The sequence below is a fragment of the Hippoglossus stenolepis genome, chromosome 22 (assembly GCF_022539355.2).
Source record: "Hippoglossus stenolepis isolate QCI-W04-F060 chromosome 22, HSTE1.2, whole genome shotgun sequence".
NCBI classification, from domain to species: Eukaryota; Metazoa; Chordata; class Actinopteri; order Pleuronectiformes; family Pleuronectidae; genus Hippoglossus; species Hippoglossus stenolepis.
In genome coordinates this window covers 5,884,634-5,901,062 of record NC_061504.1, presented here as the reverse complement: position 1 = coordinate 5,901,062, position 16,429 = coordinate 5,884,634, and the positions used below count along the sequence as shown (strand labels likewise).

The following is a 16,429-nucleotide window of genomic DNA, read 5'->3' as shown; positions in this document are numbered from 1 at the left end:
TATCTATCTATCTATCTACCTACCTACCTACCTACCTACCTACCACCTACCTACCTACCTACCTACCTATCTACCTATCTACCTATCTATCTATCTACCTCTCTCTATCTACCTATCTATCTATGTCTGTCATTTGTCCAAACGTGCAGTTTTTCTGCCCCCTTCTGGACACACAGTGCAATACCTGCTGTCTTTGCCAAGTTGCAACACAAAGGTTTCCGTGGTATTACATTATATAATAATAACAGAGTTTACAGTTGCATTGCCACAACACTCACTCGTCCAGCACACTAAGCCTCCACAGACCACCTGATAACAACCTAATACCTTCAGCAGGATAATACTCTGAACCTTGTTCTTGGGGCAAACAGGTTAAATGTGTAAATATCCCACACAGATCTGCTGGTTATGAAAGCTTGTTTGTGACCTTTGGTCATGGCCTCGCTACAAGTCTCCCCTCAGTGAAACATGGAAGCCCCCACAGCACTCTGGCGTGAGTAGTTCCATTTAACTGAAGGTCTTAAATTCATGAAGAATTAGCGGAACAGTCCGATTTTCAGTTAAACCAACTTGTTTCATTGATCCGAGTCTCCTGTTGTTAGAATGTAATCTACAGTGAGACGACTTCAGTCACTGCCGAGGTTTGATACTCAGTAAAAACAGACTCCGCTTCATTATTTTCCAATTATGTGGTTTATTTACAGTTGGTCGCTTTTGAAGTATAATGAAGACAAAATGAAAGAAATAATCATTCTCAGGCTCTGGGGCTGTGCTGAGTCACGGTGAGAGCTGACATCGGCAAATGGGGAAAAAAAGTCTCAGAGAAAACATTGACGGGAGTACAGGGCCTCTCCAGCTGCATTCAGGGCTCCACAGTAGGAAAGAGGCACAGATGACATGTGAGGGAGAGGGAGGTGGAAACCACTGCTTACAACAAGTACAGTAAATAAAAAAAAGTACAGGGCCTCAGTAGTAGTATTAGTGGGATTGCAGGGGATACTCTGCTGCCCCAGTGTAAACAGATGCAAACAGAAAACCAGGTATTTTCTACCATCTTAGCTTAGTTATAAACCAAAGTGTTGCACAAACTGACATTTAGATTTGATTATAGTTCTAGAATAAAGGTTTTTAGAATCCATGCTTTTGGAATAGGATGTACAATATCAATACTCAGAAAGTTGCTGAGATATTTCAGTGGATGAGTGAAAGTTTGACCTGCCAGTGGACGCTGGATGCAAGGTCATGGAGTTGTTCCAAATGTCATTGCAATCTGCCCAAGCTCAAGGGCTTTCTCACTTCAACCCTTGTTTGTCTACACATAATACCATTGTTGTATTTTTCATATAGTAAAGCCAGAATTCCAGAATTTAAACCTAACGAAGGAGAATGTATGATTTTATGCTGAAGTGGGATTTAAAAAAAAAAAGGTGTTGTGATGACTTTCAATGGGGATTGTGTTATGTCCTGAGTGACTGATTATTATAGACGTATTAGAGGAGCTGAATCAACAAAATAAATAGAAGAATCCAAAAAGACGAGGAGTCGAGTTCCACTGCTCCTGGGAACAATTCATGTATGTAGATGAAACAAATCGAGGCCTATTCAGGAGACCAATATCTTTCAATCTATAGAATGTGTCGGGCCTTGGTGGAGCTGTTTGCTCTATTGAGGGCCATTCAAAATTTCTAGATTGTTTTCTGCACCTCTTTTAGAATTGAGGGGTTGTGGGGACACGACTCTCTGTAAGTGTGTATATCTGAGTGTGTGTGCACACTGATTTTGGTTTATACAGGTGTAAATATATATGTCTCATATCAGGATTACATTGATATTACTATGTACTGTATTTATAAAAGCCTCTCTCCTCAGTAGAGCCGGAGCAGCATCCGTCACCGAAGTGGTTTTTGGTCACAGCAGCAGATACTTGGCGAAACTGTGCGTCTATATAAAGCTAATTGTCCCATCTGCTGAGGATTTAGTGTTATAGATGCCTCGCCCTGGCCAAACACATCCACTGGCAGCTCCCTCGGCTCACTTTTAATGCAGATATAAAAAAAAACAGCCTTGATTAAATGTTTATGTCCTCTGACAGATGGTGTGTGTGTTTTTAAAAGTGACTCAATTAGCCTGACCTGACCCAGAGAGCCCACTTGATGAATGTGTCAATTCACTGATGGGGGGTTCATTCACTTTAAATAAGAGCCCGACCTCGGATCACAGGAGTTTACTGCTTGTGTAATTTGTATTTGAACCGTCCCCTCGGCTGGGACATGTGACTCATTATTTGTGACAAATATCTATTATAAAGCTTCACCCCCATATCATCAGTCTCATCTAATGTGTGTTTAATGCGACAGTGCACGGAGCAGTTTGCAGCAATATGAACTGTTACAGATGAAGAATGTCACCCCCGCCACATTAGCATGACTCGCTTCCATCTGCTGGGCCATCTGTAAATGTGTCGACATATGGATCCCCCCCCCCCATCCTACATGGTTTGTTGTTCTTCTTCAAAGTATAAATCTCAATGGAACCCAGTCAAAGTCTTTAAAAAATACCGCCACACGTTTGTCGAAATAAAGAGCACACGTCAAAAAAAAGTTTTGGCATCGTATCTTTTTTTAATTTGTGGAAAGTGAGAAACAGAGAAGCAGTTAAAACCTCCACAGGGCGGCGCTGCAGTGAAGTTAGGACAGGACCTACTCAAACAAGCAGTGCAATTCTCATTATTCTCAAAACAATCAAGCAGCAGTTATCATTCCGCATTGTGAAATTATGACATGAATAAAAAACAGAAATAATTATGGACATGTAACTGTACATCGAAGACGACGCGTCCACCAGTCCCAGTGGATTCCCTGTGCACCCTTCGGCCTGACGGAGCTCAGCTCTCCTGAACGACTCCCGTACAAAAGCACCATTATTTGTTTGTGGTTTTTTTTTTAGGCTGGACTGTTCCGGAGGCGAGTGAGCGGGTCTGTTCCCAGAGGATTGTCCACACAAATCCCTGCAAAACCTTCTCTCGGCGAGGTGCCTTTAAGCAAGGCACTTAAACCCCAACGGCACCAGCCAACAGCAGATTGTGGCCATGCTGGAGAGATCTTCTAAAATGCGTTTGATTATATGATAGGGAAAATAAAAAAAAGACTTTCCCTGGATAAATAATGGATTAAAATAAAAGTCTTTACAGTACTCTGATATCTAGTATTCAAGTACCTGAGAGCACCGTCCCATGTCACAGTCCTTTAGTAACACAGCTAGAGGGGTTGGTGTTGAACCATAAAGCACTATGGTTGCAAATCCTCAGCTCCAGTATCGCTTCACTTCCCGATCAAAGCATTCTCTGTGCATCAAGACGTGGAAGAACTGTCCTGTAACAGTTTTCTGCCTGTAAACATTTAAGGCTTTAGTGATTCTCTCCTCACAGTAATGTCTGAACTGAACCAAGAGAGGAGTGCCTGCTGCGGTCAGTGTGAACCAGCAGCAGATACACTTCCTGTCACACCATGATAATGCAGCAGCAGCACACGAAAGGGGGGGGGGGGGCAACTAAACGATGATCGCTTCAAGAATGACACACGTACATTCATCAAAAGATTTAGTGCTACAAAAAGAGTTATCGTTCCATTACAGTTCCTGTAATCGACATATATTAGCTAAATTATAAATAGCAATTGGGCTTTAATACACAAGTGATGGGGGATTGTTTAGATTTGATCACATCTGAGAGGGAGAACTGTCTGAAAATACAAAATACAGCAATGGCTGACTCCCACCACAGGAGGGCACTGTTACATTGGCAATACTGCTTCACCTGTTCTCTGAAGTCAAGTTTCCAACAAAAGGAACCAGAACCGCAGGGCACGTTTGAACTGTTTATCGACCAATAGTGGAAGAGTTTGGTAGAAATGTAGTCGTTAAAAAATGTTGGACTCTTTTAGGCCTCATCACACAGTATTTTGCTAAAAACTTCCGAAGGAAAACCTGAATTCATTGATCAATTAACTAAAAACAGCACCAATGGCTTTAAACCATTTTTTCCCCTTGTAGGAACCAGGACCTGGATGTTACAATAGTATCCGAGCCACCTACAGATCTTTAAGTGGTCGGTGGGTGGCCGATGTCCAGCCTCCTCTGTGCTGAGCCTCTTTTTCGTGCAGCTGGAACAGCGCTGACTACACTTCCCAGGGTGCCCGGCGTCTGGAAGAAGGCCTTGGTAGCAGAGGCTGGGGCGTCCTTTGGAGTATGAGGAGTCTGAGGAAGGAGAGAGAGAGAGAGATGCAAGTTTTTGAGAAAAATCCTATTATAGTTCATCACAGTAATGAAATGTTTGCTGTTCCTACAGATCTCTGTAGCTTTATTTAATCTCATGAGGATGTGAAAGAGAGAGACTTGACTATAATAATCAGCAAACTGCTCCCTGGTTTTATGTTAAAGCTACATTATTGCTATAGACTGAGGAGGAAGAAGAGGGAAGTGTTCATTCATATATTTATTTGTTGTGCCTTCAAGAGCTCCCTGTAAAAAGCTCTGTACGATTGTATTGTGTCAGTAAATAAAAACGATGGATTGACACTGGAAGGCGTAAAAGAGTGAAGCAAGTTCCTTTGTTTAAAAAGTTGCTGTTAGGTGGCAGTATCCTAACAATTACATTATATATATATATATATAATATATATCTTCCTTAAAATATTTTTTTTACCCTAAAAAATAATAAAAGCCACCTCTCGGCTATACCAGCTTGTCCTTATTTAAGGATATTTAATTATCAAAACCACTTTTCGGTCAATCAACTTGTGAATGATGATGAATTATTTCATCTCTATGGTGCAATTTGACAAGAAAACAATGAGAGAGCTCTGCTCAGTAACTAGCACCAGACCCTGCTTCTCCTTTCCTGCTGTTTTCAGGAAGGTATCACTCGTTCCAAATCACAGCCTGGTCATTGATTTGTCCTATTGTTTATAATGCTGCATTCATTTCCCATCCAGTGCCTCTGCTCTGATCAATGAGACCAATGCCAGCAGAGCTGTGTTGGGTTCTCTGTGTCGACGGGAACATTAAACCCTATTTAAGGACCTTGAGATTAATCAGCTCGAACCGCTGCCCCACAAAAAATGGTCTGAATGAGTAAATGAGGGGAAACCTTCCACAGAACAGATGCTCACGTCACACTGTGTTGTACCAGAAAGCTCATGTATCAATGTGAAGGGAAATGATGTCTAAATGAATGTTTTCAGAGCACAGATCGATGAGGATGTGAAGATTTTCAGCTGTAATCATTTGGGGTTGCCAAGGGACTGCGACTCTTACCAGTGGTTCTGGTGTGCTGATGCTGACCGTCTGCCTGGGTCCCTGTGGTGAATGTGGAGCGCAGAGTGCTGACCCGTACAGCTTGCTTTGTTCCGGAGTGGACGGCGATGGAACCGGCGACCAGCTAATGTCCTGTGCGGCTGCCGCCGCCAGGCTGTAAGGCGTAAAGTGGCCAGGTGACATCACTGCGGGTAGACTGAAGCTAAGTTTGGCGTGGCTGTCCGAGCCTTGCTGTTGTAGCCCGCCGGCAACCAGGGGGTAGTGGGAGAGGGCGGAGGAGGGCACCAGGACGTAGGGCAGCGCCAGGGTGGGAACACCGCTGGAAGGAAGTGCTAGACTGGCCTGGTTCTGGCCCGCAGAGAGGAAGAAGTTGAGGCTGTTCAGACCTGGAGACAGAGGAGGAGAAAATGTAAACAAAAGTGCAAGGAGGTTATGTGTTCATCTGTGATTGTTGGAAGGATTACACAAAAACTACTAGACTAGTTTCCGAACCGAAATTTTGTGAAGGAGTACGGCACCACTCAAAGAAGAAACCTTTAAATGTAACAATTCGCGGATTCAGGATTTTATTTCACTTTCTTTGATATTATGAGACGGGGCAACATTTCCTCCTTTCTTGAATAATTCATGGATCTTGATGAAAACAATCATGTTTAGGGGACTTATACTTTACGTTTGTGTAATTTGATGCCGAGCCAAATGAAAAATCTAGATGCCGTGAATTTCGATATTGTTTCATGGGGTGGGGGGGGCTGTTGGTCTTTGGCGGAAGTATGTGCTCTGTCCTTCTAGTTTTATCAATAAACTGACATGGTGATTAAATCAAGTCATGTGATAGAAGTCACGTGACCTACAATGAGACAGGGTGATGGAAATCAAGCGCTCCCTCAGCACACAGGTGTCTTGATTCAGTGTGTGTCTCCTGTGAAGTGGATCCTTTGTTCTCATCTGAATGCATCTCAGTGAGTATTTACTTAATTCAGTGTAATTGCTGATTGTTGGACTTTGATGACTGATTATTGATCATCTCACGATAGATTGTTCAACACAGAGAGAAAATCCCAGCCGAAGATCAACAATCGTTCTTCTCATTGAACTTCAGTGTGTCCTGAGTCAAGTACAATGGCAGTTATATATATATATTCTTTTATACTCACCAAATGTATTTCATTGTAACTGATATCAACCTATTGGTTTTCAGTTGTATATTTAGTGACAGAGTTGATTAAATTACTCCTCTACCACTTGTAATTTTTGTTAAAACTGGATTTGACAGTTTCAGCAACTTTCACTCATAATAATCCTCATTGCTGGAAGGTCATGACCATAGAAACCTGTTCACCACATATTCTTACACAGTGTGTCAGCGTTAATACAATCTCTATAGGACAAGAACTCCAACCACTCCCTCACGTTTATGATCATCTATGTACAAAGAGCACATTAGTAATGAAATTGTAATTTTCCTTACCTGGTCAAGTTTCATTTTAAGGAGGGAAGATTCCGCCCCTTCCCAAAAGATTATTTTGGATTTATAGATTTTTTAAGAGTTTTCATGAATCTGTATATACCTGCATTGTTGGGCACGTAGAGGTAGTGTGACGGCTGGGCGGGCTCACTGCTGCTGCTGCTGTCACACAGACCTTCATCAGACGCTCTGCCGGAGCCTGTGGAACGCTCCTCTGCTTCCCTCCGAGGTTCAAATCTCAGCTGGAAGGAAATTTTACATCACATAGACTTTTAATAAAAAAAATCCAATTCTGCATAACAGAACTTATTAATGCCGTGTAATCATATTACTGCACTGATCTCAAATAATCCTGTTGTTCTCAGTCAACTTTAACAGAAAATAAAGTGGTGGAGTAAAAGTCCAGAGAAGCAAAACACATCAAGTATCCCCTCACCTTGTCACATTCCTCTAATCCAGACATTCCCTTCTTTTTCACCACTGCCGCCTCCTCCTCCTCCTCTCTTTCTTTCCTCCTCTTCCTCCCCTCCTCAGACTCCAACCCGGGTGACCTCTGACCTTCGGGCATGGGGTGCCCATACAGCATCACCACCGACGGCTGCGACAGGCTGGGCAGGTAGGCCAAGCAGCGGGGAGAGGAGGTGGACGTGAAGTGGTACTCGGGCGGGAGGGAAGGTGTCAGCCGGGTGGACTGGGTGGAGGACGGAGGTTGAAGGCTGCTGTGGGAGTGAGGCTGCAATGCCGCACTGGGACGGTTACTGAGGAGAAATGAGGAAAAACGAGCCTGTTAAAAGATTTTTGGGAATACTATTTGACTTGATTGAGCAATGCAGGCTTCACCATCCAATCAGAATGCATTTATCCCCAAGGGTATCAAGATGATATATTAAATTTAGTAAATACAGCTGTGGTTTAGGCTTAGGTCCCCGTTTTTCTTATGTCAAACATTTAGGTCCATTTCTGGCTCATGTTACCTCCCAATAAGTACTGAACACCAAGAGTTCAAGGAACAATGCGATCAGTGGAACTAAACCCAGGGACGGAGCTCATTCAGTCTCGTTTGTCTGTGAAATTAGGAAAACTTGTTTGACATTAGATTAAAAACCAAAAGCTAAATACAGCTGGGTTAGAGCAACAGTTTCCACAGTTGAGGAAACAAGAGTTATGTCTTCTTTGTATTTACTGTGGCGCTTCTGCGCTTAAATACACCTAATGAATTGATTTAAAGGAGACTGAAAACTTCCTGAAGAAGATTATTTGTGTTGTGTAGTTATTCTACAGTTATTCAGCTTTTTTGCACACCTGCCATTTAACAAAAATATATAGTTTTTCTTTTACTTGTTCTCACATCCCCGGTCTCTGTCACACTTAAACACAAGGCAACTCCTTATTCGTGATACCAGTGGGATCCAGTGCTTCCATGTTGTGTGTGAATGGAGGTTTGCAACAATGTAGCCGCTGTGACTCTTGAACAAGACAAATCTGTAACATTCAGCTCTGACAGCTGTTCCCAGGGAGGAGTTTGAGTCGGAACCAGGAACTAAAGCGGCATCCACACTGCTCCAAGGGTTTCAAGCCTGATAAATGATGTTCGGAGACTCTGCTGACCCCGGCAGACACATACATGCCCAGTGTATGCGAATGGTCATGTGATAGGTTTTTTTTCAAGTGTGTTGGTATGTGCACAGATAACTTTCCTCCTATTGCACTAAAATGCTCCACTGGATTGAGATCGTTTTAGTCTTCAGCCATTTTTAAAACAAAATGTCTTTTATATGGATGTAGCTTTAGTCCCTGCTTCCTCCAGTAAAACCACAGGGTACTTTCCTGCAGCATTGCAGAGGCCCTGTTGGTAGAGATGGATGCAGAAGCCCCTCTGATCTCTCTTGCTGATGTGCAGATTTCTAACTTTCCTGTGGGCTGCCACTGCCCCTGGTGGATTTTACCCAGCCTTGTGTGTTAAATATCCTCTTTCAACACTCACTTGCCTGTCTTATTATTTCCCTCCCCCCCCAAAAAACACTTAAGCAGCCACAGCCTTGGGGCGGCTGTGGTAAACTACTGTGTCTGAAGACGCCAACATATACATTCATGAGACCATAACTATTCATATCCACAGCAGCCGGCTCGTGTTACATGTAGCCTAAAGCTAAGCTCATCAGCCAATGCAAACATATGGAGTGTGTTGTGTTATGTATGAGCGACTGAGATTTCTTCTCACCTCCTTGTAACTAAAACAGTCGATAGCTATTAATGCCTGATGTGAAAATGGAAACCGAGTTTATCCATTTGAAAGTAATTGCGGAGCCTCGCTCTGACAGCGGATACATTCTGAGATGAACCGTTTCTATAAACAGCTCCTGCACCGTTCCTTTCCTGACAAAGGTTAGAAATACTGTGTGCTGTAAATTCTTCGGCAGTAAATCGGAGGTGTGCGATATAAATCTGAACCAAGAGAAGGCCAGTGCGTGCGTGCGTGCGTGTGTGCGTGTGCGTGTGCGTGTGTGTGTGCGTGCGTGTGTGCGTGCGTGCGTGCGTGCGTGCGTGCGTGCGTGTGCGTGTGTGTGTGTGTGTGTGTAAATCTGTTTACACGGTCACGTTCTGGGGACAAAAAGCTCGTCCATTATGTAAATTGTTACATTTTAAGGTGACGCGTGTTTTACGGTTAGGTAAAGTTTATGGTTAGGTTGGCAAGTTATGTCCTCTGACGTCATGGAGACACAACTGTGTGTATGTACTTGTACAGACATCCGAGTCTAGACAGTGAAGATATTTTGTGCATATGCTTTTTATGGGTTAAGACGATTTCACGGTTTTTATTTATTTGTGATGGTGAAGGTATGGGGCTAGGAAATAAATTAGAGTAAGGGGCTAATGAATGCATTCTGTCAATGAGTGTCAAGATAGAAGTGTGTGTGTGTGCGTGTGCGTGCGCGTGCGAACTCACTCAGAGCTGCTTCCAAACTGCAGTCGACAAACTGCGTTGGGGCCTGCAGTCTTCCTGGAATAATCCACGGGCTGATTTGGCAGACCTGAGTTGTGAGAAATCAAATTGTCTTTATTAAACAGGAAAATACAAATGCTCAACTCTAAATGACTTTTCTAAGTGACTACAAGCAGACTATATTGTAAAATTCAGCGTCTCTTACCCGTTAGCTCTGGTCGTGGGCTGCTGGGGGCAGAGTTGACCAGCCGTTGAACGGTCACAGACCTTGGTGTGATGTTGAAGGAGGCGTGGCGTGCCATCTTGGCTCTTCTGAGGTCCTGCCCTGCTATTGGCTGTGTGGCGTGAGGAGTGACAGCTGCCACGTTGAAAGTATTTCCTAAAGGTAAAGGTCTGAGTTAGCATGACAGCAATAATGACAAACAGCAGGATGACAGTGGTGTGAGTTCAGGGGTCTCTGAATGAGTTTACATTTCTTTAATTCCATAGTTTCACGTGGATATCAGAATGTGACTTTGATTCTTACCGGCATTCCCAGAGTTGTTGAATTCAACCTGGCCGAGCCACTTGAAGGCCGGTTTCCTGCCTCTCTCCTCGCGGACATGCACCTTCTTTATGAGGCCCAGGCTGGTCAGGACATTGGCGATGTCGTACAGTCGCCGCACCTTGGCTAAAGATACATGGAGGTTTAGTTAATACAACAGACGGAAGGAGTCCTTATGCCACATTTCAGCTTTCCGATCACAGCGCATTGGTTTTGCTGGATTTCTTACTTTTGTATTTGCTGTGACTCGACGAGTCTTGACTCTCCTCAATCAGGATCTTTGCTGCTGCGTCCAGGGTAACCGTCTGAGTTTTGGACACCAGGAACAGCATGACAAACTTCTGGCTCATGATCCGCAGAGACTTGTCCTTCCTGTTGCCACCAGCTGCAAACGACATGGGTGCATATAGTATGTAAGAAGAGGAAATGAGCTATCAAATGTCTTTTGCAGACACAGAAATGTGTACATCAGGTATAAGATTAACATTAATTCACCACGCAAAACCAACTCATTCCAGCAATAGAACTAACATATCAAACAATTGACAATATGAGCTCCCTCTCCATCGACTAACATATTTGAATATCTGTTTATTCTTACCCATGAGACTGACTTTTTATATTTTATTATATACACCCATAAGCAAAATAGAGACATGACGAAGGCAGACTTTGTGCTTTTGTCAGCATTTGCATACTTGTGGTGCAACGTCACCAATTTCCTAGCTATGAAATGCAAATGTATGTTATGTTAACTATGTCATCAGAGTAGTGGCAGTAAATACAACTACAGGAATATAAACACGAGACATCACTGTCCGACTCGTCAAAGCTCTATTGGTGATGTGATTAGGCCTGAAATTATGGCCTTGATTCAAATTTTTTTACGATAAAAATGTTGGCTGTTTTGTGTTGTTATGAAATGGTTTACATCAGAGCCTCTTCTAAAGGTTAGAGGCTGTAATGAGCTCATGTTAAATTGCACCAGTTAAACCTGAATATCAGCAGCTATGCAATAGGAGGTGCACCATCTTGAGGTATGCTTTTTAATTGTTTCCAGAAGAAAATACAGCAGGTATGCTAATCAATCAAAGCAGGTATGCTAATGTGTACGTGATCACATTCTGGGCCAACGTAAAATGATTATAAGTAATTAATCATGAGATTATAAATGCCTAAATATAACAAACAGATCCCGTCACCAGGGTTTACCTTCACAAACTACCCTTTGTCACTGGTGACACTGTTATCCAGCCACTTAAAGTTTTATAGGTCTGTCCATTACCGTTGCCGACGTCCCCTCCGTCATCCTCGCGTCCTGGCCCGGCCTCCCTGGCCTCTGCAGCCAGCTCCATCTGGAGGTGGTAGCCCTGCTGCCGGCCCCTCCGCTGCAGCTCCTCCAGCGTGGCCTCCAGCTGCTGGCGCCCATACCAGGTGTAGCTGTTTTTGGCTATACGGCCGACGATCGTCAGAGACTCCAGCACGTTGACGATGTCATAAATACGCCGCCTTTCCACTCCTGACAAGTGCAAGAAGGGAAGCATTAGCTTAATTATCATTAAAAACCTCGCTGAATAGTCAGTATTGCGATTTTAAAATGAATGAAAGCCCTATTCTTGATTTAAATAGTGATGTGCTTTTGAATCAAAAGGGATCACCATAGCAACTGCACCTAAATCCAATAACATAAAAGCCTTATAACGCTCATGAAATGGACATTAGCTGCTTCCATTACCATTAAGCTCCCATTAGTGTTCACAAACAGCACAGGAATGAGCGGGGACGTAGACGCAGCCGCCCATCTCCCCTGTCAACACAATCTTTTGTTAAGTTGCTGGCTCTTACCCAGACTGGTCGCCACCTCGTCCAGTGAGATCCAGATGGGGTTGTTAGGAGGTGGGTAATCGGGGTAGAGGGCCAGGAACTTTTGGCACAGAAGACCCAGACTCTTCTGCTTCCTGCTCGGCTTTTTCTCGGCCTCATCCTCTTCATCCACAGCTTCAAACTGAACAGAAACATGCATGGATAAATATTGGGGATGATTCCTAAAATACATTTACATTGGGTAAAGAGGTTTTGGTTACGCTTTGTGCATCCCCATCATCCTGTTACAGTAAGATAACACACATCTTAAATAGCTTTTCTGCAACATGCCTCCAGGGGCTCATTTTTCACAGAATCAATTCTTAAAATCCATGGAAAGATATTAAAACTGGAAAAATATTCAGATGTCGGATTAAACTACCAACTGTAAAGCTTGGGGTGATTTAGGCTCCATCTGCTGCTTGTATACCAACTTACTTCATCGGTCATGGCTAAGAAATTTTATTTGTACTTTAGGGTAAAAAGTGTTTACTCTTTCAAATATGGAAATTCTGGCTTCATTGGAGAGCACTTCTCTAATTAAAACAATAACCGTGATAAACTGGCTTTCTCCTCAGTAAACTATCAAAAATTAAGACAATATTAAAAGGGGTTATCGATTTACTCTGGAGACATTTCACATACTTGACAAGAGTCTTCCACCTCCGTGTCCTCCGTCACGGTATCTGGACTCGCCGGCTTCTCCTTCTCGTTCTCTATGGGCCTGAACAGCACCTTCCTCATCTCTCGGTCCCTGATGTCCGGACTCGCCGCGCTGATCAGCATCCTGAGATTGGCCGTGGGGGACCAGGGCTCGGCCAGGGCGGCGTGCTTGATGGGTGTGATTTGTGCCAGGTCAGCGGCTGCACCTTTTCTGTGGGTCAGCAGAGGAGGGATGGTGGACTCTGGCGATTTCAGCGGAGACCATCTCCTCCTCTCTGTGCAGATGTTTTCCTGTGACGGAGACAGATGTGGGGTTAAAAGACAAACTCCCCACATTGAAGTTCGACTCGGAACGAGGTAATTTAAACCGTGTTTTAGGCCTTAATTTCCTCTGATATCCTCCTCTGGAGCTGCATTATATAGCTGCGTAATATTATGAGAATAAAATCGTTTTATTACAAGAAAAAAGTTGTCATTTTATTAGAATAAAGTCCTAATCTCATTTAACAAGGGCGATATCAGAAGTTCAGCCTGTTGCCTGCATTAATATGAGGAATATTGAGCATCTTGTTACGTTATGATTTAGCACAGGTCTCACAAATAAAGTAAAATGATTATGGCGCACGCGTGACATTACAAAGCAGTTTTTTTATTTCGAAAATTAAAAAGTGAACACTACCACAGGCACAGTGGTGAATTTATATTTAAAGAAGAAATCAAACACTACACAAGGCAATGCACAGATTGTTTTTAAAAGACTCCAAGACCTTGTTTGGCTTTTAGTTATCTAATCCACAAACTATTCCGACATTCTGTCATCTTGCTGTTGGAGCCCCCCCCCCCCCTCCATAACTAAGCCCACATCATATAACCCCTGTAACTTGGGATGCCATCACACTCCCCTGGTCGTTTTCCCTCTTTCCAGCCTGACTCTGCAGCTCGCCCTCAGTCGCATGATCTCAAACCTGGCAACCGGCTCCAGTGATCAGACCCTCACAGACCTGAGGATTCCAGCTGTAAACCCCCTTTTTTACCTTTTGTTCGGCCCGGTCTCCATCCTCCTCCGTCACCACCGTGAAACCTTTCCTCGGACTTGTGAGGTCTCTCAGTGCGAGACATTCCGCTTCCATGGGGGAAACCTGTAGATCCACAAATAAGGAAAACAGCGAGGATGTGTAAGACAAGTAAAGCAAAGACGGATCAGAGGACTAATACATTTGGCGGGGGGAGGGGGTGAAGTTAAGGAAGTTTCAGTCTGGACAGAAAACTCGAAGAGGAGTGGGCAGCTGGATTTGGCGCAAAGAACATCAGCTAACTAGCCCTTAGCAAGCTAGCACCTGGAACTAAGCTAACAACCGGTGTCTTTTACTTACTGCAGTTTGGTTCAGCGCTAACACAACGTCCCGTCCCCCCATTACACTGGAGCAGAGGTGACAGACACATTAGTGAGGGGGGAGGGGGTCGCTGCCAGACATTAACACGCAGGTAAATAACGAGCTGTGACACAACATGGAGCGTCAGTGCTGTTACATAACAGACTCAGACTGGTCCCTAACCGACACACTGGCAGCGGGTTTATACTTAGATTAGCTGCTAACGGGACTAGCTCAGCTGATCGGCGCGTCTCGGTGTAATATCAGACAGGAAACCGCTGGAGGGAAAGAACCATACCTCGGTGCTCTCCGCTGAACGGATGAAATGCTCCTGTAATGGCTCCGTGTCACACACACGTTGTCAGCACGTACAGTTCCTCCACGCCGACATGGCCTGTGAGAAATAAGCGGGTAGTGCTCCGTGTGTCCAGTCCTGCGCGGCCGTGTCCTGCGGAGGGGACACTTCTGATCTGTCCTCTGGAGACAGCATCACCCGCTCAAGCTTGTTTTCTGGCGCTCTTCGGCGTCGGGCCCGCTCCGGCCAATCAGCGCCCGGGCGGTGGGCGGCGTCCTTCGGCTCCAGCCAGTCAGCGTGGTTGTGCTCGGGGTGCGCACCACGCCCCCAGAGTGGTGTTGGCGGGGCAACAGGCGCGCTCCGTCCAGGATTCCGGGGGGAAACTAAAAAGAGTTGAGGAGGAGACAGAGGTCCCACTCTGCGGGTGTTTTCCGGAGCAGGATCAGAAACGGGGAAAGTAGCAGTTTTAGGAACTTGTTTTTTTAAAGCGATTCATTAATAATGAGCACTGGTAAAACTATATGCTACATTTGAACATAATATACCGTAATACAACCACCACAGAAAGCTTTATAGTTCAGAAACTGGGCTTTTCTTTAAATATGTAGCAATCTGAAAAACAATCCGACAAAGATAGTTGAAAAAAACATAACGGGTAATGTGTTTTTACTAATGCATATGGAATAACTTTAATACTTAGGGCGATGCGGAAGGAAAGTAATATGTGAATAAAATCATTATATTACAAGAAAAAAGTTGTAATTTCATGATAATATAGTCGTAATGTCATTTAACATCAGGATATCAGAAGTTCAGCCTGTTGTCTGCATTAAAATGAGGAATATTTAGCATCTTGTTATGTTATGGTTTAGCCTACGTCTCACAAATAATATAATACTTCCTATTTCGGCTAATCAGCATGTTACAAGTATCAGGACTGTAGTGGAAAATCCCCCTGACCAGGTGTCTAACTGCTGTGATACTGTCTACCTGACAGGATGGAACCCTTATTTGGCGGTGTCTCACTGCTATGACCTTGATCAACAGGGTGCATGCCCTTATTTGGTGATGTTTTTCTTCCAACTGCTACAGCGGACGGACAGACACAGATGATCTCATGTCTTTCATGTCTTTTTTCATATTATGTTTTATGAAACGCCTCTTTGTATAAGTTCTGGCTTTTGTGAACTTGCGGCCAGTTCCATTTTGAGCAACCAGCTTGTTGTGTAAACTCTGCAGAGCTTACTATTATAAACACTCAAAGGCAACTCCAGTCTGAGAATTTCATTATTTCAAATCTCAAGATGAATTTCCATCACAGGACTTTGAAAGGATTGTGTAATAAACTGTCTATTCCCCAAAAAACAGAGCCACACAGACCTGTGGAGGAGACTGTACATCATTGGTTACATGTGTGTGAGATTTAAAGGAATTTCATAGTTCCACAATATGTTTTTACTGACGCATATGGAATAACTAATACTTTGGACGTCACTTCACTTTGGGTGCAGAGAACGGGACGACAGACGGGGGCCCTACATGTTCGCGATTGCTTCTTGAAATCTTTAAAGTGGATAATTGTCCCCACATTCATGTTTTTAAGGCCGTCCTGTTGGTCTTGGTGCGGATGAAGATGCAACCAAATGTTCTAACATAACATCAAAAAGAGGAGAAAGAAGAAATGGGGTCTAAACAAAGATTATTTCAGATTCTGATAACATTTTTTTTTACATTTCTTGAATTATTTCAGCCCACTCGAGATTGTACTACCTACTTTTAATATTTGTGATATTTAGCTATCATGCAAACTTCTATATTGACTGTCAACCGTGCTGACTTTCACTTTTAGAAAAGTACCGACTAGATAGATTTATTCAAACGAGTGACTCCTTCTTCCTTAAGGACGATGTGTGTAACTTCCAGCTGAGGCCTGTCCCCTGCTTCCTCTCCCACAGTGACACCTTGC

The 16,429-nt window shown here is 43.7% G+C and overlaps 1 protein-coding gene across 2 annotated transcripts; it reads right to left on the bottom strand.

Annotated features, from left to right (window-relative positions):
- Positions 1–2,601: 2,601 nt before the first annotated feature.
- e2f7 (E2F transcription factor 7) lies at positions 2,602–14,673 on the bottom strand. Of its 2 annotated transcripts, none has more exons than XM_035148121.2 (13): positions 14,467–14,673; positions 13,830–13,934; positions 12,778–13,086; positions 12,115–12,274; positions 11,555–11,788; positions 10,499–10,654; positions 10,252–10,395; positions 9,931–10,104; positions 9,729–9,813; positions 7,218–7,539; positions 6,885–7,023; positions 5,314–5,699; positions 2,602–4,254 (listed from the first exon to the last, which is right to left on the bottom strand). In XM_035148121.2, exons 2-13 carry the CDS (start codon positions 13,923–13,925, stop codon positions 4,099–4,101), a joined length of 2,361 nt encoding a protein of 786 aa, XP_035004012.2. In that variant the 5' UTR covers positions 13,926–13,934; positions 14,467–14,673; the 3' UTR covers positions 2,602–4,098. The 2 variants fall into 2 exon arrangements, with proteins under 2 accessions (XP_035004012.2, XP_035004011.2); XM_035148120.2 differs by lacking the exon at positions 14,467–14,673 and adding an exon at positions 14,169–14,329.
- Between the last annotated feature and the right edge of the window lie 1,756 nt (positions 14,674–16,429).